General features: G+C 42.0%; 5 protein-coding genes across 5 annotated transcripts; 3 read left to right on the plus strand and 2 right to left on the minus strand.

Moving 5' to 3' along the window:
- Positions 1–51: 51 nt before the first annotated feature.
- LOC102234697 (olfactory receptor 52N2-like) lies at positions 52–5,947 on the minus strand. The gene is made up of 2 exons (XM_005803588.2): positions 5,051–5,947; positions 52–1,080 (listed from the first exon to the last, which is right to left on the minus strand). Exons 1-2 carry the CDS (start codon positions 5,945–5,947, stop codon positions 1,054–1,056), a joined length of 924 nt encoding a protein of 307 aa, XP_005803645.2. The 3' UTR covers positions 52–1,053.
- A 1,657-nt stretch (positions 5,948–7,604) lies between these two features.
- LOC102225364 (olfactory receptor 52D1-like) lies at positions 7,605–8,549 on the plus strand. Its single transcript, XM_005803554.2, has one exon. The coding sequence runs from the start codon at positions 7,608–7,610 to the stop codon at positions 8,547–8,549; it is 942 nt and encodes a 313-aa protein (XP_005803611.2). The 5' UTR covers positions 7,605–7,607.
- A 3,117-nt stretch (positions 8,550–11,666) lies between these two features.
- Positions 11,667–12,611, minus strand: LOC102225101 (olfactory receptor 146-like). Its single transcript, XM_005803553.2, has one exon. It carries the CDS (start codon positions 12,609–12,611, stop codon positions 11,667–11,669), a length of 945 nt encoding a protein of 314 aa, XP_005803610.2.
- Positions 12,612–14,964: 2,353 nt separating this feature from the next.
- LOC102234438 (olfactory receptor 146-like) lies at positions 14,965–15,909 on the plus strand. Its single transcript, XM_023342710.1, has one exon. The coding sequence runs from the start codon at positions 14,965–14,967 to the stop codon at positions 15,907–15,909; it is 945 nt and encodes a 314-aa protein (XP_023198478.1).
- Positions 15,910–19,845: 3,936 nt separating this feature from the next.
- Positions 19,846–20,817, plus strand: LOC102234183 (olfactory receptor 52D1-like). The gene has a single exon (XM_023342713.1). It carries the CDS (start codon positions 19,846–19,848, stop codon positions 20,815–20,817), a length of 972 nt encoding a protein of 323 aa, XP_023198481.1.
- Positions 20,818–24,738: the final 3,921 nt, after the last annotated feature.

Genomic DNA, 24,738 nt, shown 5'->3' on the forward strand with positions numbered 1-24,738 from the left:
CTCCATGGTAACCAGTGTTTCACACTACAACTGGTCTGAATTCGTCCGTGGATCGTTTTCTGCAGCATTTAAATAAAAACAGGCTGGAGCTGAGAGTCTGTCCTCTGCGCGGTATCAGTCCGCCAAAAACTCTGAAGAATTATTTTTTAAAAAACATGGAAATTTCCGAGTTTCAAAAGTCAGAAATCTCCATGCTTTTCCTAGAAATTTTCAGAGTGATCTTCAAATTTCGCAATTTTTTCTAACAAAGTTTTGACTTTTCAAACTCGATTTTTCTAGAACAATTCTGCTTATTTTGGTTTCTAACCAAAAATAATTAATTACATTTACTAATTAATTACAAAAGATCAATTTTCTTGATATCAAATTTTAAGCTTTCTTCTTTTTTTTAATTTATTTCTGAGCGTAATATCAAAATTTCTGATTTCTTTCTATCTATGAATATGTGGTGGTAATCCTCAGGTCTCTGCTTGGTGATGTTCAGCACAAAGATGAATCTGATTAATGCTGAACTTTGTAAGCTTGAAATGTAAAAAATACACATTTTCAAAAAAATACTTAAGAAAATGTTTTATTGTCTCAAACCAAACATCTGCGGGTTTTCATTTTCAGAAAATAATTTTGCTTCAAACATAATTGAGAAATGTTAAAACACTGAACTTGGGCATCTGATTAAATGTAATGTTTGTTTTCATAATTGGTTTGTAATGTTTTTAAGTGTAAAGCACTTTGGCCAGCCTTACACTTGTTGAGGTTTGCAGCTCAGGTTCTGTTTAAACTTTATGGAGGAAAAAGCCTCCATAAAAAGATCATTTCAACATTTCTTTGATCGATTATCATTCAGATTCTCCTCTGCCATGTTTTTATTTATTCAGTAATCTGTTCCAGGTGATTTAACTTCCTGTTTCGACAGGAAGCAGTTCCTTATCAGAGCTCAGAAATGGTTTCATCTGGATGGTAACCAGATTAGATATCTGACCTTAATGAGTCAGCTTAAGATGGAGCAACACTTTCTACATGTCGTCAAACTGGTTGGACTGGTTTCCTGTCCAATCAGCAGCGGCGAAGCTTCATGACTTCCTCTGGAGTCCAACCTGAGTCCGGCTGCAGCTTGGTCACCAGCAGAACGACAAACACAGCCTCACCGCTGGACTCGCTAAGGTAGCAGGCTAGCTGTTTGGAGCGATGAGGTCATCAGGGTAATAATGCTGGTCAGAACTGGAGCAGAAATGGGCTGCTCTCTGAACTCAGTCAGAACTTTCGATTCAGTTTGTCGCCTCTCCTCGTTCTCTGCGGTCAGCAGAACAACCCCAGAGCTTTTAAATTTCTCTGTAGGGTTCCGGTTTGGAAGGTGACTGAAATTCAAGCATCGTCCCTCTGAGCTGACTGAGCTCACCACCCCTTTGATTTCAACATTTTATTACTTCAGGCATGGAAATAAATGTAAGAATTGTGATCTGCAAACCTGAACGCAGCTAAAAATAAAAAACATGGTAAAACAAGGTAAAAAAAAAACAACAACAACCCATAAAAACATCGTAAAAACATCATAAAAACATAAATTGACTCGGTTGAGAAATTAAATCTTTTTCCTGAACTCTAGTAAGTCCAGAGTTAAACTTCTCTTCTTGTTTTGATTGTTTCTTTTTAATCCAACATTTAGTCGCTGTTCCCGTTAACCGGGTCTCCTGTAGAAAGGCTGATGCTCTCAGGGGACTCCGATCATCACGTCAAGCTGACCTGAGATGCATTTAATTTTTCATCTCTGCGTGTTTTTGTATCTTTTCTGGTTTGGCTGATTTTAAATGCTCAAATCTTCTGATTGTTCCGACTCGTCCTCTTGGAGTTGCAGTAAACCGGACCGGATCCCGGTGGTTCTGACAGGCTGTGTGCTGCAGAAACTCCTGCAGGTCCCGCAGTTTGAGTTAATCAGTAACTCTCGGCGTTATCAGGAGGTTTTACAGCAGACCGTCAGGGTCGCGTTGCAAACATTTGGAATAAAATGCGAAAAGAGAAAAAGTTTCACATTTCCGGTTTTCATGCAGATGGTGATCTGATTAATTGATCAGCTGTTTTTTTTATATTTTATTTTAAATTAAATTCAGAGTTGATCTAATTTGAAGGTTTTCAGTGAAATCAGAACAGCCGCGTCTCTCCAGCTGCTTCAGGCTTCAGGTCTCCTCTAAACCCAGCAGGTCGTTTTACGGTCAGACCAGCAACAGCATGAAGACCCGTCATGATGAAGATGAAGGAAACAGAGAGGGAGACTTACTGTGAAGGCTTCAGCAGAGCGGCGGCGCTGGTTCTGGTTCTGCTCCTCTGCTGCAGCCTGAAGCCGATCCAGCGGCAGGAAGGCGGGGCGGCGGGAGGAACCAGGAAGCTTGGAGACGCTGTTCGGCTTCTGTTCGGCTGCAGCAGAGACCCATCAGAACCGGTCGGACCCGCTCATATGCTGTTTGACCCAGTGGAGCGGATTCCTCCGGCCGGCCCGCCCGCTTCACATCTGGATCTAGGATCGAACTGGTTCTGTCAGATCTTATCCTGCGGGATTAATATTTCCGAATCTGGACCAGGAGTCTGGTTTCCCCTTTAAACCGAACCGGCTGTGAGGTTAAAGCTGTACTTTTATTAACCTGGTGGACCGGCTGCAGTTGCTACGCTGCCGCAGACTGAAAATAAATTAATTGGTCAAAAGGAACTAAATGAAGTTTATCAAACTTATTTGATCTGGATTTGTTTAACTTGATTTCTTAAAGGAGCAGCGCCGCGTGTGTTCCAGCCACATCGACATTCACAATCAACTAACTGTGTTACCTTCAGTTATAAAAAGCTTCATATGTCAAATATGACTTAAATACATTTTACTTCCTAATTTATCTAGAAATTGGGCCTCTGTCTCTTTAAAAAACTCCTGCTCTTTCCGAAGCTCCGCCTCCAGGAAGTCATCCCAACATGGCTCCTCTGTTAACCTTTTAATGTTTTTACCAGCGTTGCTCTGAGCAGCAGCTCCTATAAGGAGCTCAGCAGAAGTTCGCTAATTGCTGCTGGCTAGTCTGAAGGAGCTGAGTGGGGGAGGAGCTGGGCCTCAAAGGCGAATGGTTGCCATGGAGATTAAAGGATTTCTCAAACATCAAAGCAACACTCCAGAGAAAATCTATAAAACATGATTTAAAGATAAAATGATTTTACATAAAACTTCCCTTTTAATAAACTTCATAAATTAACTTGATTACTTGTGACCAACCCCTCCTGACCCCAGAACATGAATGGATGGATGGATGGATGGATGGATGGATGGATGGATGGATGGGTGGATGGATGGATACTTGTAACCAATTAATATAGTATATATATTTAAGTTGGATCAACTGTTCATTTTTTTCAGTGCAGGCTGACCATGCCTCCCTTTATACTCTCTCCTCCTCCAGTTACTCATTATTAACAGCTTTATCTTTTCTCTCCAGACTCCAGGAGGCAGGTCAACTTCAAAACTTTGACCTAAAACTCTGGAACATAACTGAACCCAAACTGTCAAGAACTGGGAGCTCTGGGAGCACTGGGAGCTCTGGGAGGTGTACTGACAACTGGTGATCAGAGGAAATAAAACTCCTCCAAAGTAAAAGTGAACAGATGTTGACCAGCAGACGTATCCGCTCATGTTCCTCTCATTTTCCCGTTCCAATCAGAAACAGTGAGATAAACCAGCCTAAGGTCAGGGTGTCTTTAAAAAGGGGACAAATCTTAAAAGTGTGGCATGCATCTAAATTCAGCCCAGACCAGTCCATCCTTCTAACTCTTGTGCAGCAAGTCTCAGGTTTTCCTCTTTGAGTTGATTTGATGTTTTCTTGGGTTTTGTTGTCAGACTGAAACTGTCCGGTTCTTCTTCATCTCTCCACATTCACTTCCTGTTTGTGTTTGCTGACATCCTCCCTGTTTCCTGTCATGTTTTTCCACCAGACTCAGACTTTTAAAAATAAATCAAGTCAAACTGCTTTCCTTACATCAGCAGGACGTCGGCTCTAACGGCCAGGATTCGTGGCTGAAGGCGGTCCGATAGCGCCACCATCAGGCCGTCTTCATCCAGGCCAACATTAAGCTTCACATCAAGCTTGAAACATTTATCGCTCATCCTTTAGCTGTTACACACCCTCTTCTGCCGAGAGAAACCTGACCTCAGCCTCCTTCCTCCATGAAAACAAAAAGCCGAAACGTGTTTTTCAGAATGTGGGTTAAAGGAGAAAAGACTGGAATATGAGATTAGGACAGTTTTTAGATTCAAAGTATTAGAAAAGTGAAGATGAATGAAATGTTAACTTTGGTAAAAACACCAGAGAACTGTTCAGATGGGACTGCTATGTGTGCTGTAACCAGCAGGGGGCGCCACAGTCCAGAAAACGCTCTTCAGCAAGACGAAAACAGGATCTGTTATATTACATGGACAGTGTGGAAAAAATCTTTACATTGGAGTTAATAATCTGTGTTGACATTGCTTTAATTGATAAAAATAAATAGTTTGATCATTTACAGCTTAAATTGAACCTGTTACCTCACAGCGACTCCTGAAGAAATCCTGCTGGTTGGAACATAAACACATTTATTCTCTATCATCTGTAATTCACTTTAATGGTCACATTTCCCCCTTCAGCTAGAAAGACTCTTGAACACTTGTAGATAAACGTGAGTTCAAACTTAAGACGTGTTATATTCAATTTCTGTCATTTTCCATATAATAAAATCAGGGCCGGCCCAAGCTGGCTTCATCAGTTATTTACTAATATAAATGGAAACTAATTAGTCCTTTAATTTCAAAAATGTTATTATTCAGCAACTTGTGAGCAATAAAATGTTTAACAACAACAACAACAACAACTACTACTAATAATAATCTGTTAGTCGTTTTTGATAGATCGTGGAGTTTCTCCCTGTGATGTGGATGGATGAACAGAATCATTGCTTTCATTCGCAGTAAACCTCTAGATGGTGCTGTCAGGTTCTGTTGGACTCAGACTGATGACTGGACCTTTCTGGGCTGAAACCACCCGGTCAGAACCTTTTTCACCTCTTTGGACTGAACTCCGTAGATGATGGGGTTCAGGCTGCAGGGGATGATGTGGTACAAGATGATGGCCAGCTTCCTCTCCTCTGTGTACTGCGGGAAGCGGTGCAGAGCGATGGAAACCTTCCCGCTGGTGAACATAATGACGTAGACGATGAGGTGTGTGCTGCAGGTCCGCAAGGCTTTGCTGTTGAGGGACTTGCAGCGGCGGCTCAGACACACGGCCGCGATCCGGGCGTAGGTGATGACCATGCTGCCCACCGACACCACCGACAGAACCACGGTGAAGGTCAGGCCGTAGATGTTATTGATCTCCACGCTCTCGCAGGACAGCTTGAACAGTGAGGCGTTGTCACAGTACGGGTTGGTGATCAGAGTCCTGCAGCGGCTCAGCCGGATGGTCAGGCCCAGCAGAATCCCCACCAGAACCAAGGCCGACCCCCAGGCAGAGACGGTCAGCTTCACCACCATCCTGTTGGTCATTATCATAGAGTAACGCAGCGGATTACAGATGGCGACATATCTGTCGAAGGCCATGATCATCAGCACCGTCTGCGTTGATGTGCCGAACATGTGGACCAGGAAGGCCTGAACCACACACTGATGGTACCCGATGAGGCGCTCAGCCGGCGGCCTCAGGACGTCCGACATGACGCGAGGCAACACGAGACAATTTCCTAAAACATCATTGAATGCTAGGCTGCAGTACAGCAGAAACATGGGCTGATGGAGGTTTCTGTCAACTAAGATCAAAAGGATCATGCCAGCGTTGGCGACCAGAACAAACAGGAAGGAGAAGAAGAAGAAGAAGAACAAAGGGAGCCTGGAGAACTTGGTGATCATCAGGCCCTCCAGCTGCAGCGTAAGGCTGTTGAAGGTGGAGTTTTCCATTCACCTGGAACAGAGCATGTACACACATTCAACATTTTCTCAAATAAACTCAACAGTTCAATCATCCAACTTCAGCAAAACAATAAATCTATGAGTTACAGGTTATTGTTTCATGAGAACCAGTAAGACAAGCTGGTACCTGCTGGTTTCCAGTGGCTCCAAACAGAGCCGACCATCTGGCTGCAGACACAGCCTGGGATCCTGTTTATATCAGAAACTATTCAACCGAGAGAGTTGCATCAAAATGGATCCCATAGAAACTGTCACAACATAGAGTTACCATGTAGAGGAAAACAACGACCTCATCAGACTCGAAGTTCAGTCTCACAATCTGCCGCGATTCTCAAACAATAAACGTCATCATATCGTTTTACAGAGTACATTTTACTACTCCTTTGATCCAAAGAGAGCCTTCAGGATCCAAGCAGCTCCCAATTTATGGAAGACGAACCAAACAGCAGAACTGTCTGACTGGCAACAGGAAACTGTTACCAGTCAGTAACAGTTTCCTGGTTTCCTTCCTCTGCTGGAAACCAGAGGAAGGAAAACAAAGACCTGTGTCATTTCTGAACACTTTACTCCAAACCTGCTTACTTAGGCCACATTTAAAGTTTTTATTTGATGAAATCTGAATTTGTTTTGTGTCGTTGTTCGTAATGTAAGTGGAGGAGTTCCGGTTATGTTGTGTGCTCTTATTTTGAAAGGTGAGGCTGTGTTGTGGTAGCCATGTTTGCCCTAAAAGGGTTTCATTCCTCGTACTGGAGACTGAAAGAAGGGAAGTTTGTGATTAAACGGAGACGAGTTTCTACACTCCAGAGCTATTTCAACTCTTCTTGTCCCACTGGACACGTTTGAAACTCACATTCGACAAACTACTGAACGATGTAAAGCATCAAAATGGTGCAGCCGCAGCACACTGTTTATAGCAGTAAAGATGGCCGCCGCAGCACACTGTTTATAGCAGTAAAGATGGCCGCCGCAGCACACTGTTTATAGCAGTAAAGATGGCCGCCGCAGCACACTGTTTATAGCAGTAAAGATGGCCGCCATCTCTGATGGATTGTAAAGTTTCTGAGAGAGACGGCACAATCAGCAGCTAGTCGGCAGATGAAGGAAGTTGATAAAAGCTAACAGCTAACAACAACGGCCTTTAGTGGAGCATTGTCTGCAGTTTCTGAGCCGGTTTTGACCCGGTTCTGTTTGGATGTGAACTCAGACAAGGAGCGGTCGGTTGGGATGTGATGCGTTCACTGACTCAGACTCCTTTCATCTCTTCATTATCAGGTTGACCATCTCTCTTCTTCTGCTGTCTCACGTTAACAATGGAAAAGTCGGATAAAATTACTGCGGACGCTTTCAAAACATATGAAATAATTATTTAACCTTTCAATAAGTACAGTTGAGCAATGATGCAACCTTCCTGGTTGATTTCTGTTGCTATGACCACAGAGTTGACGTTGCCTCTCTAATGAACGGACGTCTTTATAAAACTGACAGAGCTGGAGGTCTGTCGCCACTCTGTCCAGTAAATCAAGAGGAAGGAAGAAAACTCTGGTAATATTTACAGTTTTTAATTCAATTTATTTAAAACGTTCCAAGAACTTCATACTTGTGATGACTTGTCCTCTTATCTCTTATTTTGTGCTTTTGTTTCAGACTGATGGAAAATTTCACCTTCAACAGCCTCACTCTGCAGATGGAAGGGATAAAAGTGACTCCAATGTCGATGTACCCTCTCTTTTTCTTCTTCCTTTCCATCTACCTGTTCATACTGATATCTAATGTGGGCATTATAATCATGATTTGCATGGACAGAAGCCTCCATCAGCCCATGTACCTGCTCTTCTGTAACCTGTCGTTTAACGATGTTCTTGGTAACTCGTACATGGTGCCCCGCCTGATGTCGGACATCTTGCTGCCGCCGGCTGAGCGCCTCATCAGTTACTATGAGTGTGTTGTTCAGGCTTTCTGTTCCCACATTTTTGGCACTGCTTCCCACACGGTGCTGATGATCATGGCCTTCGACAGATATGTTGCCATCTGTAATCCTCTGCGTTACTCTATGATAATGACCAACAGGATGGTGATGAAGCTGACCGTCTCTGCCTGGGGGTCAGCCTTGGTTCTGGTGGGGATTCTGCTGGGCCTGACGGTCCGGCTGAGCCGCTGCAGGACTCTGATCACCAACCCGTACTGTGACAACGCCTCACTGTTCAAGCTGTCCTGCGAGAGCGTGGAGATCAATAACATCTACGGCCTGACCTTCACCGTGGTTCTGTTGACCTCCTCCATCGGCAGCATCGTCTTCACCTACACCCGGATCACCATGGTCTGTCTGACCAGCAGGAACAAGTCTGTGAACAGCAAAGCCCTGAAGACCTGCAGCACACACCTCTTCGTCTACATGATCATGTTTGTATGTGGAAAGTTTAACATCGTGGTCCATCGCTTCCCTCAGTTCGTAGACCAAAGGAAGTTGGTAGCCATCTTGTTCCACATCGTCCCTGGAAGCCTGAACCCCGTCATCTACGGAGCTCAGTCCAAAGAGATCAAGAAATTCCTGTCCATGTTGTTCCGGTCCAGAAAGGTTCTGTCATCGTAATGATGGATATCCAAACACCGTTCTAATTCTGTTTTCAAACATTTCTTATGTTTACTTTATATTTTCCGTATTTAGATGTTTATACATCTGATCCAGACAAAAATTAAAATCTTCTGCTGTCATTACACCTAACTGAATTTTGTTCATAAATATTCATGTATAAGTCTTTGAAAATACTAATATGAAATTATGTTTTAGTTCAAAAGCTAATTTATTTTCTTTGAAATACAAGAAAGTTATGTAGAAAATGTGATTTCAAAATAAAGTTCCTAATTAATGAACACAAAACAAAGGAACAGTTCTTGTTCTCTGATTCATTAACAGAAAGTTCATGAAAGGTAATAGTTTTAATCAACTTGTCTTTTTGTTGTTTAATTGTCTTCTTTTTTTGGATTAACTGACTATGGTGTCATGTGTCCCTGAAGTAGTTACCAGCATTACTGGTGAATGATTCTATTAATAAAGAACTGTTTTCGTAAATCAGACTGATTTGACAGATTCAGATGTAGATTTCTGCCTCCAAACTCTGCAAAGCCCTGATGAAGATCTAAATATTTGGTTCTAGATGGTCAAACATCATCTCTGATTCTGTCTTCTCTTAGTGAATCATGTTGGTCAAAGACCAAAACATTCCCCCATGATTCTGAGGTCCCTTCTCTCCATTTATAATTCACCTTATTCTAACTGTTACTCGCTATTGTTTAGGTTAGTGTGGAACACACTATAAGGCCAAGTATGCAGGGTTACCTGCATTCACACACTGAAACCGGATGCCACCGTTAATACAGTTAATATAAAGGGTTTAATTTGGTTGGCCAACCCTGAAGCAGCTTTAGCATCGTTAGTTTCATCGGTGCCAGTCGGACTCGCAGTCTCTGGTTTAATTCATCCTGAAGTTTTTCCGCCAGGTTGGGGTCAGGACTCTGACATGTTGCCAAGGCGTGGGGGCGATGTTTTATAAATTAGACCGCAGAATTAAAAATGACTCGACTCTGTAGGGCCACACCCAGACAAGCGAATTTATAAATCCAGCAAAAATACCACAAAACACAAAGTGAGTAAAACAAAACCTTACGTCAGTCCATATTGTTAGAATAATTATGTTTTGTTATCATTCTTACATAAGTAGTTACTAGTTTGTTTTTCATTTAAAGGTTTAGTATTTACACCCCAGAGAGGAAGAATCTGTTAAACCGTGTGAAAGACAAACTTTGCTTTTTCCCTAAACCTTGAAGCTGCAGCTGCTTTCTAATCTAGGGATCCTCCTTAAAGGGCCTGGGTCTTAGTTTATGTGTTCTTCCTTGTTTCAGAATAGCCATTCTTTGATTTATCAATCTCCCACATTTCATTCTCGACTCCCTTCTTTCTCCTGCTTAATAAAAAGACAGGCTCTGCTGCAGGGAGTCAGAACGCTTGGTGAACACCTTGAAGAAGTGGTTTGCTGTGTTTTCTCCTGCAGAAGCTTGGTTAAAAACTCATAAACGTTGTCTGTGGTTCTTTCTTTGTATTTAGGTAAACAAAATACCTATCACCTGTGTTTAGCAGTTTTGATGAATTGAGAACAAAATGGAGAACATTAATTATTATGTTAATTTGTCAAGTTTGAAGGTTGGACAAAAGTGGCAAAAGGCTCCAGAGGACAGATAAATGTTAAATGGCTCTCAGGTCAGATTTTGATGCTTGGCAGTGTGCAGGCTGCGCAGACTCAATGTATTTTATCGGTGGGACTGAGTGTGTCAGGTCAGCAAAGCCGAGAAGTTTCTAGGTGCAGCAGAAGGTGATATATTTCTTAAACGAGCAAATATCTTGTTAAGATATGTCGTAATGAGCCTGAATTTTTGACCAGGCTGCAAGTTACAGTTTTCTGAATGCTGCCTGGGACACATGGGACAAGCATGAGACTTCTGGGAACAACAGTGGGATGTATGAGGCGTGTCCACAGTGATCCCAGGTGTCAGTGACATTTGCCCTACACTTTCTGCAGTTATAATGTCTGACAAGTGTCCCAAAATGCTCCAATTTCTGGACGCCTGTCATTAGAATTAGTGTTAGGCAAATGTCCCAGGTTTCGCAGGCCAGTGTGAGCTGTCCCTTCTCCAGGGATAGTAGAGAATTTTGATTCCAGGAATCAAAATTGGGGATCAGAAGTATTGGAAAGTACCTCCTGGGGGCTTACCTGGACCTCCAATTGAATCTGGATAAACACACTTAAGCCGAGTCAAAGACCCATCAATCCAGGGTTAAAGAACTGGATTAGGTAAAACTTTGTGGGACATTTGCCTGACATTTTTCTAATTCAAGAGTAGGGTGAAAGTTTCTTTGGGCCAGTCTTACCCAGGAACATGTTCTACGGGGTGAACCTTGAACATTTTCCCAATATAACCTATGGGAAAGCCTTCATCAATTTGTAGTAAACCAACCAAGGAATTAGTTGCAGTTGAATTTCAGAGATGAGGCTTCTCTGAAAACAAACATATGAGGATGGTTGTAAAAAAGGGGAATGTTTTTATTTGTGAAAGAAAGTGACAAAAATATGAGTCATAACATTGAGCTATGTCCAACATACATGGCCTCTGATAGACGTTTACTGTACAGTATCAGCTACTGTATGTCCCTCAGTAGACGAACAGGAAGGGCTGTGCAACCTAAACATGGTCAATTGTATGTCTGGGTCCATTACAGTTTACATTTCTTTGACAAATTTAAGACTAAAATCTGAACTTGTTCTAAACTCAATTTTGACATATTTTAAACTTTGACTTTAATATAGTATATAAATATAACCGTATTGTAGTCTAAGGACATTGTAAACATGTTTTGGCTACAAAATACTCATAATATACTCAGAATATTTCCTTACTTTCAAGCATACATTATTTTTCCTTGATGGTCAATAAAGTTGTTTTTACAATTCTATGTGCATTTCTATATTCAATAAACTAAACCTCTCCAGAAATGTCAGCGCCTACATTTTCTGAAACTCCCAACTAATGGGGATTTCTCCATCTCTCTCCTTCTTTATCTTTTTTTACATACAAGCATTTCATTGTCAGATGTTTGAAACCTAACGAGTCGCGCTCAGCTTTCAGAATTTAAAGCTAATTTTACTCGTTGTTATTATGATGACAGAACCTTTCTGGAGAGGAACAGCTTGGACAGAAACCGCTTCATCTCTTTGGACTGAACGCCGTAGATGATGGGGTTCAGGCTGCCGGGGATGATGTGAAACAGAATAACACACACTTTCCTGTACTCTGAGTATTCAGGGAAACGATGCAACACAATGTTCATTTTCCCAAAAACAAACATGATCATGTAGACAAAGAGGTGTGTGCTGCAGGTCTTCAAGGCTTTACTGTTCAGAGACTTGCTGTTACTGGTCAGACAGACAACAGTGATCCTGGTGTAGGTGACAATGATGCTGCCGATGGAGGAGATCAACAGAACCACGGTGAAGGTCAGGCCATAGATGTTATTGATCACCACGCTCTCACAGGACAGCTTGAACAGTGAGGCATTGTCACAGTACGTATTAGCAATGAAAGTCCTACATCGGCTCAGTCGGATGGTCAGACCCAGCAGAATCCCCACCAGAACCAAGGCCGACCCCCAGGCAGAGACGGTCAGCTTCATCACCATCCTGTTGGTCATTATCACAGAGTAACGCAGAGGATTACAGATGGCGACATATCTGTCGAAGGCCATGATCATCAGCACCGTGTGGGACGTGGTGCCGAACATGTGGGAACAGAAAGCCTGAACAACACACTCATAGTAACTGATGAGGCGCTCAGCCGGCGGCTGGAGAATGTCCATCAACACACGAGGCAACATAACAGAGTTTCCCAGAATATCATTAAAAGGCAGGTTGCAAAACAGCAAATACATGGGCTGATGGAGGCTTTTATCAAGGACAATCAGAGCCACAATCCCAATGTTAGCCATCATAATGAACAGATAGACGGACACCAACACGAAGAATACAGGGTACCTGGACGCCTCTTCCACATTTAACCCTTCAATCTGCAGCATATAGCTGTTGAAAGTGTAGTTTTCCATCATTACTAGATGCAAAAACCAATGAGCACCAATCACTGTTGAAAGGTGTGAAATTTGTTAAATCTTTTTACAGAAAGCTGTAGGACCGATAGGAGTTTGCGCTCAAAGTCTATCAGAAAAGCTCAGTAATTTAGTGTCCAGATTGTACCTTTAGTTTCTCCTGACTTTCTATAATGAGGTTCACTTGCTATCTAACTGGCACTGCAGAAAATCCCAGCATCCTTCCCCAGTTTATAATGACGGATTCAAGGGAGCTGTGGAAAGGGGAAGTCCCAACATGGAGGCGTTGCCGCTGGAGATGATCAAAGGTTTTCAATCTGTTTGCAACTAGACAGCACGAACTCAAGTGTGTTGATTCAGTTAAAATGTTTTAGTTCAAAGGGAAAAGCTGCAAACTCTACAGAATTAGGCTGGTCTGAACTTTATTTTACTGGTGTATTCTGAGGCTGTCGGACAGCAGGAGCTGCTGGAAAACACCAGCTGAGTTAAATGCTGTAAAGATTCCTGCTTCCAAGTTCTCCAGCCAGAGGCCCAGGAGAGTTCCCCTCCATCTTATGCTCCTGTCTATTGTTGTCAGATGACATGATGGAGATGGGAGAAGGAGTTTGAACTGCAGTTAGCGGGTTGGCAGTTCAATCCATCTGCCTCTGTTATTGTTTCCTAAGGCAAAGGCACTTCAACCCCCCTTGCCTGGTGGAGGTCAGAGGGCCCAACAGGTGGTGCTGTTGCATGGCAGCCTTGCCTCTTTCAGACTGAGCCAGAGCAGCTGGGCTATTATGCAGCAGTTTGCCACTATCAGTGCATGAATGTGTGAATGACTGAATGTAGTGTGAAGCACTTTGGGGTCTTCTGGATGTGTGCAGAAGGGTTCTTCTCCATCTCATGATGTTGTTCCTGAGTTCTGTATTGAGATGATCCAGGAAGTTCTACCTCTTTGAGGTTTCGCTTGTCCAATATGGCTGAACCTCCCACAGTTAAGGTAAAAATAATCACCAAGAGAGGTTGAAAATGAAAGCTCTAATACACCCCAGATCCAGACTGGCCCAGGAGAATTACTCATGTTCCTGTCCACTGCCATCTGTTCCTGTTGTCAGATGGCAGTGGTCATCTGGTCTGGAAGACTATTGTCCATGACAATAGTCATCTGGGACTCCCAGATCCAGACTGGTAGGTTATGGCTAACATAACCTGCCTTGACAGATTTCAGGAAAAACGTCTCAAATTTCTCCAGAAGAGCAGAGTCCTCTGTAAAGTTGTGATCCTGTGCAAAGGCTTCAAGCTCTAGGGCCTCTGGTAGAACTGCTTAAGACGATGGGGTGAGCAGCAAGGTTGGTTTTGTTTTACACATGCAATGAGCAGCCACTCGATTAGGTAATCATTAATATTTCTGTGCTGGACATGGTTTGCCTTCTGAACTGTTGATTTGCTGCAATTTTATCAACTGCACATAATTCAAGTACTCTGAGATGACTCTCTGTGTTTGGTTCTGGTTCTGGGGAGCCAGAAGACCTCAGAGGTCTGTGGTGGTCAGACATTCAGGATCTATAAACTAACATCAGTATTTTCTATGGAAGGACTTTAAAAGATGATGTGCTCCATCTTTCTGGTTTCAGTTGGAACTCTAGCTGCAGCTGTTGATTTTTGTAGGCATACCTGTCTACAAAACTGCAGTGACATCTGCAGGGTCATTGCAACAGTTGCATTGACTCAGTTGCAGTAATCAGTGCAACTAAAGACAAAGGCCTGGATGAGTTTCTTTACATTTTGCTGGAACATTTGTATCTTAGTCCTGGAAATGTTCTTCAGGTGATGGAAGGCCGACTTTGTAACTGTCTTTATTACATCAGCCCATGATTCACCAGTTGATTCTAAATCTGTCATAGCTACATTTAGAAAACGGAAACATTCAACACCATTTTCACCATTCAAATTTAAAAATTGTCATAATTAAGTGAGCATTGCTAGGTTAAATGGAGCGGCACCATTTGTTGACGCAACACCAGTTCATTGGCGTGGCCAGCGGGTTTTAGTCTCCATGACTACTAGCATGTTGTTACAGCGCTACTCTCAGATGAATAGACAAATTTATATAAAAATCAGGCAAGACAGTCCTCTCCTACAGTCAAGGTGGTTCATCTTTGCAAGCCTGACAAGGTAAGAAATCCCAGGTAAATGTTGGTTTTATACTCAAACTTTTTGAATATGTTGCTTTCATCAATCTACATTTGGTGTCTGTGTTTCTAAACCAACAAATCATTTTGCTCCTTCTGAAAGGTGTCCTTGTCTAATTTTTTCATAATTATTTTTCATGTGGCAAGAAGAAATCTTGATGTTCTCATTTGATCTTTCTTTCAGGATGATGGAAAATGAAACCTTTAACAGTCTGACCCTCCAGCTGGAGGGGTTAAAGGTCACAGAGACATCAGTGTACCCTGTCTTTTTGTTTTTCCTCTTCTCCTATCTGTTCATAATGATACTGAATATTGCGATTATAATTCTGGTTTGTATTGATAAGAGCCTCCATCAGCCCATGTATTTGTTGTTCTCTAACCTTCCAGTTAATGACATCTTTGGGAATTCAATTGTTTTGCCCCGTTTGCTGTCGGACCTCCTGAAGCCTCCCTCAGAGTTGATAATCGGTTACTATGAGTGTGTTGTTCAGGCTTTCTGCACTCAGATGTTCGGCACCATGTCCCACACGGTGCTGATGATCATGGCCTTCGACAGATATGTTGCCATCTGTAATCCGCTTCGTTACTCTATGATAATGACCAACAGGATGGTGATGAAGCTGACCGTCTCTGCCTGGGGGTTGGCCTTGGTTCTGGTGGGGATTCTGCTGGGCCTGACCATCCGGCTGAGCCGCTGCAGGACTCTGATCACCAACCCATTTTGTGACAACGCCTCACTGTTCAAGCTGTCCTGCGAAAGCGTGGTGATCAATAACATCTACGGCCTGACCTTCACCGTGGTTCTGTTGACCTCCTCCATCGGCAGCATCGTCTTCACCTACACCCGGATCACCATGGTCTGTCTGACCAGCAGGAACAAGTCTGTGAACACTAAAGCCCTGAAGACCTGCAGCACACACCTGGTTGTGTATCTCATCATGCTTTTCTGTGGTATACTGGTCATCCTGTTGCATCGTTTCCCTCAGTACTCGGACCAGAGGAAAATGTCGGCCATCTTGTTTCACATCATCCCCTGCAGCCTGAATCCCATCATTTATGGAGTTCAGTCCAAAGAAATAAGACAATTCCTCTCTAACGCTTTCAGATCTAGAAAAGTTTTATCATCTTGAAAAAAATAATATTTTATGGTTTACAAAAGTTGTCTAATAGGAATTGAGAAATGAAATATTTTGTTTAAATGCAAACAGCTGTTTTTTTATTTATTTTTATGACCCAAGATTTAATAATAATATTATATTAATAATAATAAGTCTGAATTTAAATACCTGAATTGTTTTTTTGTGTGTGTGTGTTTCCTATATAATACAGAACTTTTATTGGTCATTTTTATGCTTACGTGATGTAAAATTGCCTTTTTATCTCGGGACAATTTTCTATCATATTTCGATCTCTTTGATTAAAGAATAAAGATTTTAGAGGCTTACATTTGTCTTTGTGTAACCTGACATCCCAGTTTAAAACCAATTTGAAGTAATTTAATGTATTTTTCCCAATTAAATACCAACAATTGTTCATATCTTTGGCCTTCAGTTTCATTCAAAAGTTTCGTTTAAAACATAAAGTGTTTCTGAAAACTCCTTCCTGTTGAAGCTAAAACACATTCAGTTGGACTGTCTGTGTCCAGAGAGTCAAACTTTGTTTCAGGCGCCCAGGGGACACAGCGCCCCCTGGTGAGCAGCAAGTTTCATCAGTATGTTTTGAACAGAACAGTGTTGGAAGTTTCCAGAACAAAGAAAATCATTAATGACTCCCAGTGTGAGCTGCTCCATAAAAACACTTATCAACAGTTTCTGATAATGAACCCAGAGGGAGGAAACACTAAAAGATGTTTATTACAGTTCAGACAATAACCTGACTACAAAAACTGTTGATGAAAGATCTCCTCTGGGATCCTCAAACCGTGAAAGACTTTAACTTATTTTGTTAGCGTTGTCTCATGCAAAGGATCCAGAACATTTTCCAAAGTCTCAGTCTGCAAACACAGAGCTTGTGTTTCTCCTTTAGCCGGCAACAACAAGCTCTTCAATAAATTACAGCAAATCAAACAAAACAATAAACATGTCAAATAATTTCAGGGGCACTAAATCCTGAGAGACGGCAACGGTGAAGACATGCAGCCGTCAACGTGTGCAAACTCAGACCAAAGTGTCTGCAGAGACAGAGAGCCAGGTCAAATCAATCTGATTTCATTAGACTTGGTCACTCACACACCTGAGAGCTTTGAGGCCTGCAGGAGCCTGGATTACTGTTCGTAACTTACAAAACTAAAGCAATAGAAGGAAAAACAGTTGTGCTAATATGTTATTTTCCTTTTATTGAATCGGTTTTAAAATGTCTTTTTTTATTTTCTGGATTCAGTCCTTCACCTACACATGTTGGGACATGAGTAAATGTCTCCACATAAAAGGGGGAAGTAGATACTATTGAACAATGTAAAGATGAAGAGAGGATGTGAAACAGCAGCAGGAAAAACATGGAAAGTTTCTTGAAGAAATTCATGTTTCCTCACATTCAGTTAACTCCAGAATAATACACACTCCTGGACAGTTGAAGTTGAAAATAAATGACGGTCAACAAGTTGTTCCTTTGAGCAGGAAGTAGTGTTAAGATTATTGAACGGCCAGTGGGCATTTCCAGCCAGAGTCCATGAGCTCTAGATCAGGGTGATGGTACGGAGGCTCTCCAACTGCAAAGACCAAGCTGAGTTTTGATCAAAAAGGATAAAAAAAAGAATTTGAAATATGTTGTTTTAGTTCATGAATCATCTTATTAGAATAAATATGTCAGAGTCTTATATTTGCATCTCTGAGGGGCCCACTGACCTATGACCCCAAATTACTATCAATTTAATTTTTTCCCTGTAGATGTCAGAAGACAGGAAGCTTTTGGACTCAAAGCAGCAAACAGGAAGTGAAGCATAAAAAGTTATTTGTAAAGAGATTGAACTTTGAAGGTCTTGCTCCTCACCTGTTTGTGTTCAGGGAGTCAAACTGTTTCAGGTGTTTGGGGCTCAGGGGCCCACCGGTGGTTTCATTAGTCTGCGGTCCAACAACAAACAGGAACAACATTCATGTTTCTCAACAACAGTGAGCATTAATGAGCGACACCATAAAAACCCAGAGGACTAACTATCAACAGTTTCTGATGATAATTAGTCCTCTGGGAGGAAACGTGACAGGAGACGTTTCTGTAGGGATTCACATGTTGTCACATATCAGCTTTTATGAAACACTCAAACTAAGTTCGAGTCATGACTAGAAGTCAGGGAAACAAATCAAAACATAAATCGGAATCTAAGAAAGTTTGTCATGTAAACTTCTGAGAAGACAAAGTGCTAAAAGAGAACATTTTCAGTCTGTCTTAAAACAAATACAATTTAAATAAAGACAATAATAATTCAGTTTCAGGAGAGAAATAATTTCAAAAAACAGCTGTCTGGTCGAGACTGAAAATCACTGGATCTTTAAGCAGAGAGAAGATCAACATAAAACCAAACTACTACAGGAACTTCCTGTGTTTAAGAGTAGAAACCATCCAAGAGGACTCAGAGCTCTGGACGATCTCCAGACGACTCTGGCTCAAATCATCACCAGATCATCTGGGAACCTAAAACACACAAATACAACTAGGGAGGCCACCTGGCACCATAATGAGACAAAGAGTCCCTGTCCATTGTCCCCTGATCACCTCAGGGTCTAATTCAATTATCTCACTGGTCACAGTGGAAGGCAAGAGATTTCTGAGGTCCTCATTACTTTCAATAGACCAACATAAACTTCTTTAATGCAGCTTCAGAAGAGCCATTGGGGGGCATCTCCAGTCGCCCACAGGACTACCAACTATGCACACACTCACACAGATCTACAGAGGCCACTTAACCTAACAGTCATGTTTTAGGATCGGGAAAATACTGGAGTACCTAGAGAGAACCCACATATTCACAGGGAGAATGTGCGACCTCCATGCAGAATGACCCCCAGCCAGGATTCAAAACCCAGGACCTTCCTGTGCTTCCAGATGTCCAACTGCACTGCCCACCACCGTGGTCTTCACAGCACAAACAAACAATCACTGGATTGAATAAATTACTGACCAGACAAGCCGAAGGCCAGATTAGAGGAGAGGCAAAACCAGAGCACACTTACTGTGCCCAAAATGAGCAAAAAATGTTCAAACCCAAATGTCATGAGCTCTGAGGGCTGGATGACCACAAAGAATCTTACAGAAAAACTGACCAATACAAAACGCTGCAGTAACAGCAAACTGATCAGCAAACATGAGTGAATGATGGGATGAGCAGAAGGCCAAACCCAGCTGATATAAAGATGGAAATATGGGAAGGACATTGTGTCATGAATCTTTCAGGCTTTGTTAATCACTGAACACTGACCAGCTAACTGAGTAAAGCACGACACACTTCCATATTAGAAAAACAGATTTGCAACTCTGGAACAAACTACATTTATGGCAAAGCTGCAACAAGTATAAAAAGATGAATGAATTGTGAGCATGAGGAAGGTCTGAACTGAAATTATGTCAAAGTTTCTGTCTTTATGTTTCATCTCTTAATACATTGTCCTTTAGCCAATTTGGTGACTCTTCAAAGCTGATTTGCCCAAAACCTGCAGGTCCCACATCAAAGACTGTACAGAAGAAACCAGAATGAAGAGAAACAGGATTCCAGGTGTGAATGCCTCCAGCGCTGTCTTTCCATTATGAAGTAAGTTTATGTTAAAGTTTATGGAAGAACATGCGTGACGAATGTTGCAAGGTGTTTTTGGGTGGATGGTTTGTTGACAGTTTCTCCTCCTCCCCACTGGTTTAGTTTTACTCTGAAGACTCTCCCACTGATGATCCAGCTCTTTATAAAACTGAGACTAAAGCTGCTGTTTCCTTTCAGTCAGTCGGTTTCTGGGTCTCTGAACAGAACCAAGGGAACTAACTGGTAAATGATTATAGTTGGGTTATGAACTCGTAAGTTGGCCTTCTTTATGTGGATGCTTGTAGTTATTTAATTTGTTTGGGAATGATCTCTGCATTTAAAAATGTCCTCCTGTTTCTTCTGCAGGTTGATGGAAAACTACACCTTAAACAGCTTTACCCTCCAGATAGAAGGGTTAGATGTCTCAGAGAAATTTTTGTATCCTGTGTTTTTCTTCTTCCTCCTTTCTTACCTGGGAATAATGATGCTGAATGTGGGGATTGTGATCCTGATTTGCATGGACAGAAGCCTCCATCAGCCCATGTACCTGCTCTTCTGTAACCTGCCGCTTAACGACATCCTAGGTGTCTCGTACATGGTGCCCCGCCTGATGTCGGACATCTTGCTGCCTCCGGCTGAGCGCCTCATTGGTTACTATGAGTGTGTTGTTCAGGCTTTCTGTTCCCACATGTTAGGCACCACGTCCCACACGGTGCTGATGATCATGGCCTTCGACAGATATGTTGCCATCTGTAATCCGCTTCGTTACTCTGTGATAATGACCAACAGGATGGTGATGAAGCTGACCGCTTCTGCCTGGGGGTCGGCCTTGGTTCTGGTGGGGATTCTGCTGGGCCTGACGGTCCGGCTGAGCCGCTGCAGGACTCTGATCACCAACCCATTTTGTGACAACGTCTCACTGTTCAAGCTGTCCTGCGAAAGCGTGGTGATCAATAACATCTACGGCCTGACCTTCACCGTGGTTCTGTTCACCTCCTCCATCGGCAGCATCGTCTTCACCTACACCCGGATCACCATGGTCTGTCTGACCAGCAGGAACAAGTCTGTGAACACTAAAGCCCTGAAGACCTGCAGCACACACCTGGTTGTGTATCTCATCATGCTTTTCTGTGGTATTTTTATTATAGCTATGCATCGTTTCCCTCAGTACTCGGACCAGAGGAAATTGTCGGCCATTTTGATCCATATCATTCCCAGCAGCCTGAATCCCATCATTTACGGAGTTCAGACCAAAGAAATTCAGAAATTCCTGTCCAAGTTTTTTCAGTCTAGAAAGATTTTTTCTTGGTCTTAAAGACTAATGTGTTCAGGAAGTTAATCCAGGATAACTGTCTACTTTAGAAGTGTACCGATTTATTGGACCTGATTTCCTTAATTTTAGGAGATTGGCGATCGGCCGATACTTACATGAGAAATTGATCTTATCCTCCGATCTCATTTACCTCAGCAAAGGTCTGCAGAGCCACTGTCCCTTATTGCTGCCTCATGAGAGACGTTTGACTGGCAGACCGGCCCACCAGGTCAGGTCTGCATGTTTACAATAGTCACCCCATTGTTGCCAACTCAGCACAATCTTCCTACATTTAGCAACATTTCAACAACAAAAAGGGTATCAGAATCTGCAGGTCAGGCATATTAAAGATCAGCCAGCAAATGGCAACAGGAGCAGCTTTAGTTTACAGTGATGCCAGCTGGACTAGAATCCTGTTAATCTGAGCAGAAATCCTGATTCATTCCTCAGCACTTTACATTCTCCACTGTGTGATTCAGACAGTCGCTGGTTTGGATCAGCAGAATGAAAAAACCTTTCTGAGGTCAGTAACAGGTTTTCACCGGATTGATCCGTTTCACTCCAGACTCTGTTCCGTCCAGCTGAACTGAACTCTGCTTCTCAGAACCGCTTCTCTGTGTCCACCCATAACAGGCAACCTAGCTGAGAAACTCTTCAGGCTTTTTTTAAATTTATTTATTGTTTTATTTTTTACCAGCAACATATCAGTTTCAATTTCTTCGGTCAAATTTGTGAAAAATTCTCACACTAACATTTTTTAAGAAACCACATCAGCTCCAACACAATGATTTCTTAAGAAGCTTTCACATCTCCCTGCATGGTTAGAAGAAGGTTACACAACAACATGGTGGAGACTCTGGAGTGTCCTAGTCAAAGCCCAGACCTCTTCACAGCAGATCCCCAGCAACCTAGCAGAAGTGGCTCAGTTTAGTGGGAAGAATGAGGAAAACTAAGCAGCCTGACCGACTCTCTGCAGCCAGAGGTGCCAAAACTACATATTGACTGGAAAGGAGGGAACAATTATGCAATGATTTTTTTTATTGATGTGAAATATTTTTATTTCAAGTTCATTATTTCAGCAGTTTTCACTTTGACCATTAATGCTGCTGCATGTAAGTTTTATATACAGTATATATATATATGTATACAGTATATATATATATATATATATTTAAATATTTATTTAAACAGACTGAGCAGGAATGGTGTATTTTTGTGACTAATGTAGGAGCTCAGGTGGAAGAGTTAAATGTTTTCACAGATTGTCTGTGTTATGTTAATGAGTCACAACAAGGTGACTTTTCAAAAAATTGTTACAGAACAGATTTTTCATAAAAGTTTCATGCTGTGGCTTTAAGGCCGTAATATTGTTAGGTTTTCTTATAAAAACAACACATTTTGTTGATCATGACTGATTTACAAAACAATAATAAAACATCCAAGGCAGTGAATGTTTTCACAGTCACTGCTTACCGAAAACATCTGAAACGTTTCTGAAGCTTCATCCCAGTTCACCAGTTCTGACTGGAAAACCTCAGTCTGGCTTCAGGTTTTCCTCATAGAGGAACGGCCTGCTACGCAATCAAACCCAAAGATAAAGATGATGGTTCTGGTTCTGGTTCTGTTGGTTCTGGTTCTGATGGTGTTAGGTGTGGTTCTGATGGTTCTTGCCTCCTGGGACAGTCCAGCTGAACGGGTTATAGTGAAGGCCTCCCATGGTTCCTCTGAGATCTCCCTGACTGACTCAGGCCTCAGGCGGATCTTTGGGTCTCACTTTGGTCTTCACGCCTTCCACCAGTCAGGAGGTCCAGAATGAGCCTCAGGTTTAAACTGGGCCAACCTGCTGACTGGTCCAGGTGCTCGGCTGCTCAGTGTTCCTCTTGCTGTTTCCTCATCTCCTCATGAGCTCAGACAATAGTTTTATCAATCCCAGTTTGTCTATGAGGAAACTCTTCCGGTATTCTGACCATTAATCTCCTTCTTGCTAATTATACTGCAGTTCCACCATTTTCAAAGTTTTCTTTCTTTTGCTATGCTGCCCCCTTCTGGTGACCTTAAGCATGTGTTCATGCCTGTGACATACGATCATTTCTTTTCAAAACTAGTGGACTGCTTATTTTGTTTAAAAATGTTTATTGCTATGTCAACAAAGCGCTGAACAGCAGTTTGCATAGAAACGACTGAACCTTTAATTATTGGGATAAAGTTGAATCACTTTACAACCTGCAGCCTGGTGGAGACTTTAAAGCCGAAGTGATGGATGTTTCCAGTTACTGGTGCAGTTAGACTCATTGACATGCTGAATGACATCACTCAGTAAAATAATTATTCTTCCTGTAGTAGTGATGGCGTTATAATGAATATAATATTTTATAATCTCTACCTAGTCAAAAATAAATAAAAAAATCTTGAGAAATGCACAGAGATCTAGTTCTTTTTTTATTTGTGATGCAAATAAAGAGAAAATATGTATCTTTTGAGATGAAACCCACGACGCTGATTGGTTTATGTAATTTAACACATCTTAGGTTTATTCCTAAATATTTCCCTAAAACATTTTGACATCGTTCATCTTCATAAAGTCAATTTTCCATCAGCTGATTATGAGACAGGATGTGTCTCTGCTGCAGCAGATACAGGCATGTAATGCTGCTTTTATTTTGAAACATCTCTGTGTCTGGATCTGGAAACAACTTGTCGCTGTTTACGTTCAGTGATGACGCTTCACCCGAGTTTGACGATGTTGCTATAAATCTGCAGGCTGAGCTGAGGAGTCAGTGGAGGAGAAGGTTTCTGTCAACAGGTGAGTGTCGGACTGAATGTCTCCTGTTAGTTTTACGATTCAGACTTTTACTGTGTTTGGCATCAAGTTTGGCCCTGTTGCTGGCAGCGCTCTGTTTACACATGATATATTTCTGTACTGATAATATCGTAGTGATAATAGGCAGTGATGTCTACCCAGTCATGTTCATCCTCATCAACATTTTAAAAGGAACCAAGAGCAAAGAAACCGACATCGGGAGTTTTGAGCAGAAATGGCTCCGTTTCTAACATCATTGTCAGATTTTAGGCATTTCATTTTCCAGGCCGCTCAGTGAAAACTGCTTGGAGGAAAACCCAGTTGAGATCTGATGAATCTGCTGTCAGGTTGCTGTAACACCAGATCATCACCTGATTCACCTTCAACCGTTTTTACTCTCCAGTGATGAGGAGGATGTTTTGAAGTGTTTTTGTTTTGCATTAAGCTTCACATTTATCATCACATCTGGTCTCTTTACTGTACTCACTTTCTAATGACTAACTCTACACAAAGCAGAGATGAATGTTCATGTCCTGATTGTTTTTGGTTATATTAGCTGAACTTTGACAGCACCTCCTGTGAAATACTGAAGCTGCCACTGCTTCGCCTCATCTCATGCTTTATTTGTAGTGTTTATTGAAGCAGGTATTCCTCATTGAGATTTGATGATTTTAAGAGACGCGTGGTTTGATAACAGTGCATGTTGTGCAGCGTGTGAAAAGGTGAGGGGGCGTCGTGGTTCCAGTTTGTCTGATTTGATGCGTTACTGGTTCTGAACAGAGCTTGTGTTTGGGATCAAGCTGGGCTCTGCAGCTTCATGGCGGGGGTACGTTACCTTTCTGTAATTAACCGAGGATCTGAAAATAAGATCTAAAATTTTTGAGTTCTCTCAGGTTTTCAGGTACTAATCACCCAAAGTGATTTCAGATCGGGACAAGCTGTGGATTTCATCTTCAGGTTTCAAGCAACCGGAGTGCTGAGTTGAGCGTGTTGTTGCCAGTGCCATTTGTTACGTCCACCAGGCTCGTTTGGTGGGGTAACATTAAAGGAGACCACACAAGGATTTTCTGATTAAATGAAAATTGAATTTATTAAGTTATACTAAAGAAATAAAACCTGAAAAG

This window comes from Xiphophorus maculatus, chromosome 11 (assembly GCF_002775205.1).
Source record: "Xiphophorus maculatus strain JP 163 A chromosome 11, X_maculatus-5.0-male, whole genome shotgun sequence".
Lineage (NCBI taxonomy): Eukaryota > Metazoa > Chordata > Actinopteri > Cyprinodontiformes > Poeciliidae > Xiphophorus > Xiphophorus maculatus.

Bases quoted from the DNA above. Each gene is read 5' to 3' on its own strand.
- LOC102225364 (XM_005803554.2), top strand. From the start codon at position 7,608: ATGGAAAATTTCACCTTCAACAGCCTCACTCTGCAGATGGAAGGGATA.
- LOC102234183 (XM_023342713.1), top strand. From the start codon at position 19,846: ATGTCCTCCTGTTTCTTCTGCAGGTTGATGGAAAACTACACCTTAAAC.
- LOC102225101 (XM_005803553.2), bottom strand. From the start codon at position 12,611: ATGATGGAAAACTACACTTTCAACAGCTATATGCTGCAGATTGAAGGG.
- LOC102234438 (XM_023342710.1), top strand. From the start codon at position 14,965: ATGATGGAAAATGAAACCTTTAACAGTCTGACCCTCCAGCTGGAGGGG.
- LOC102234697 (XM_005803588.2), bottom strand. From the start codon at position 5,947: ATGGAAAACTCCACCTTCAACAGCCTTACGCTGCAGCTGGAGGGCCTG. The intron at 1,081-5,050 runs GTTCTGACCGGG...TGGACTCCAGAG, and splicing joins AGTCCAAAGAGGTGAAAAAG to GAAGTCATGAAGCTTCGCCG.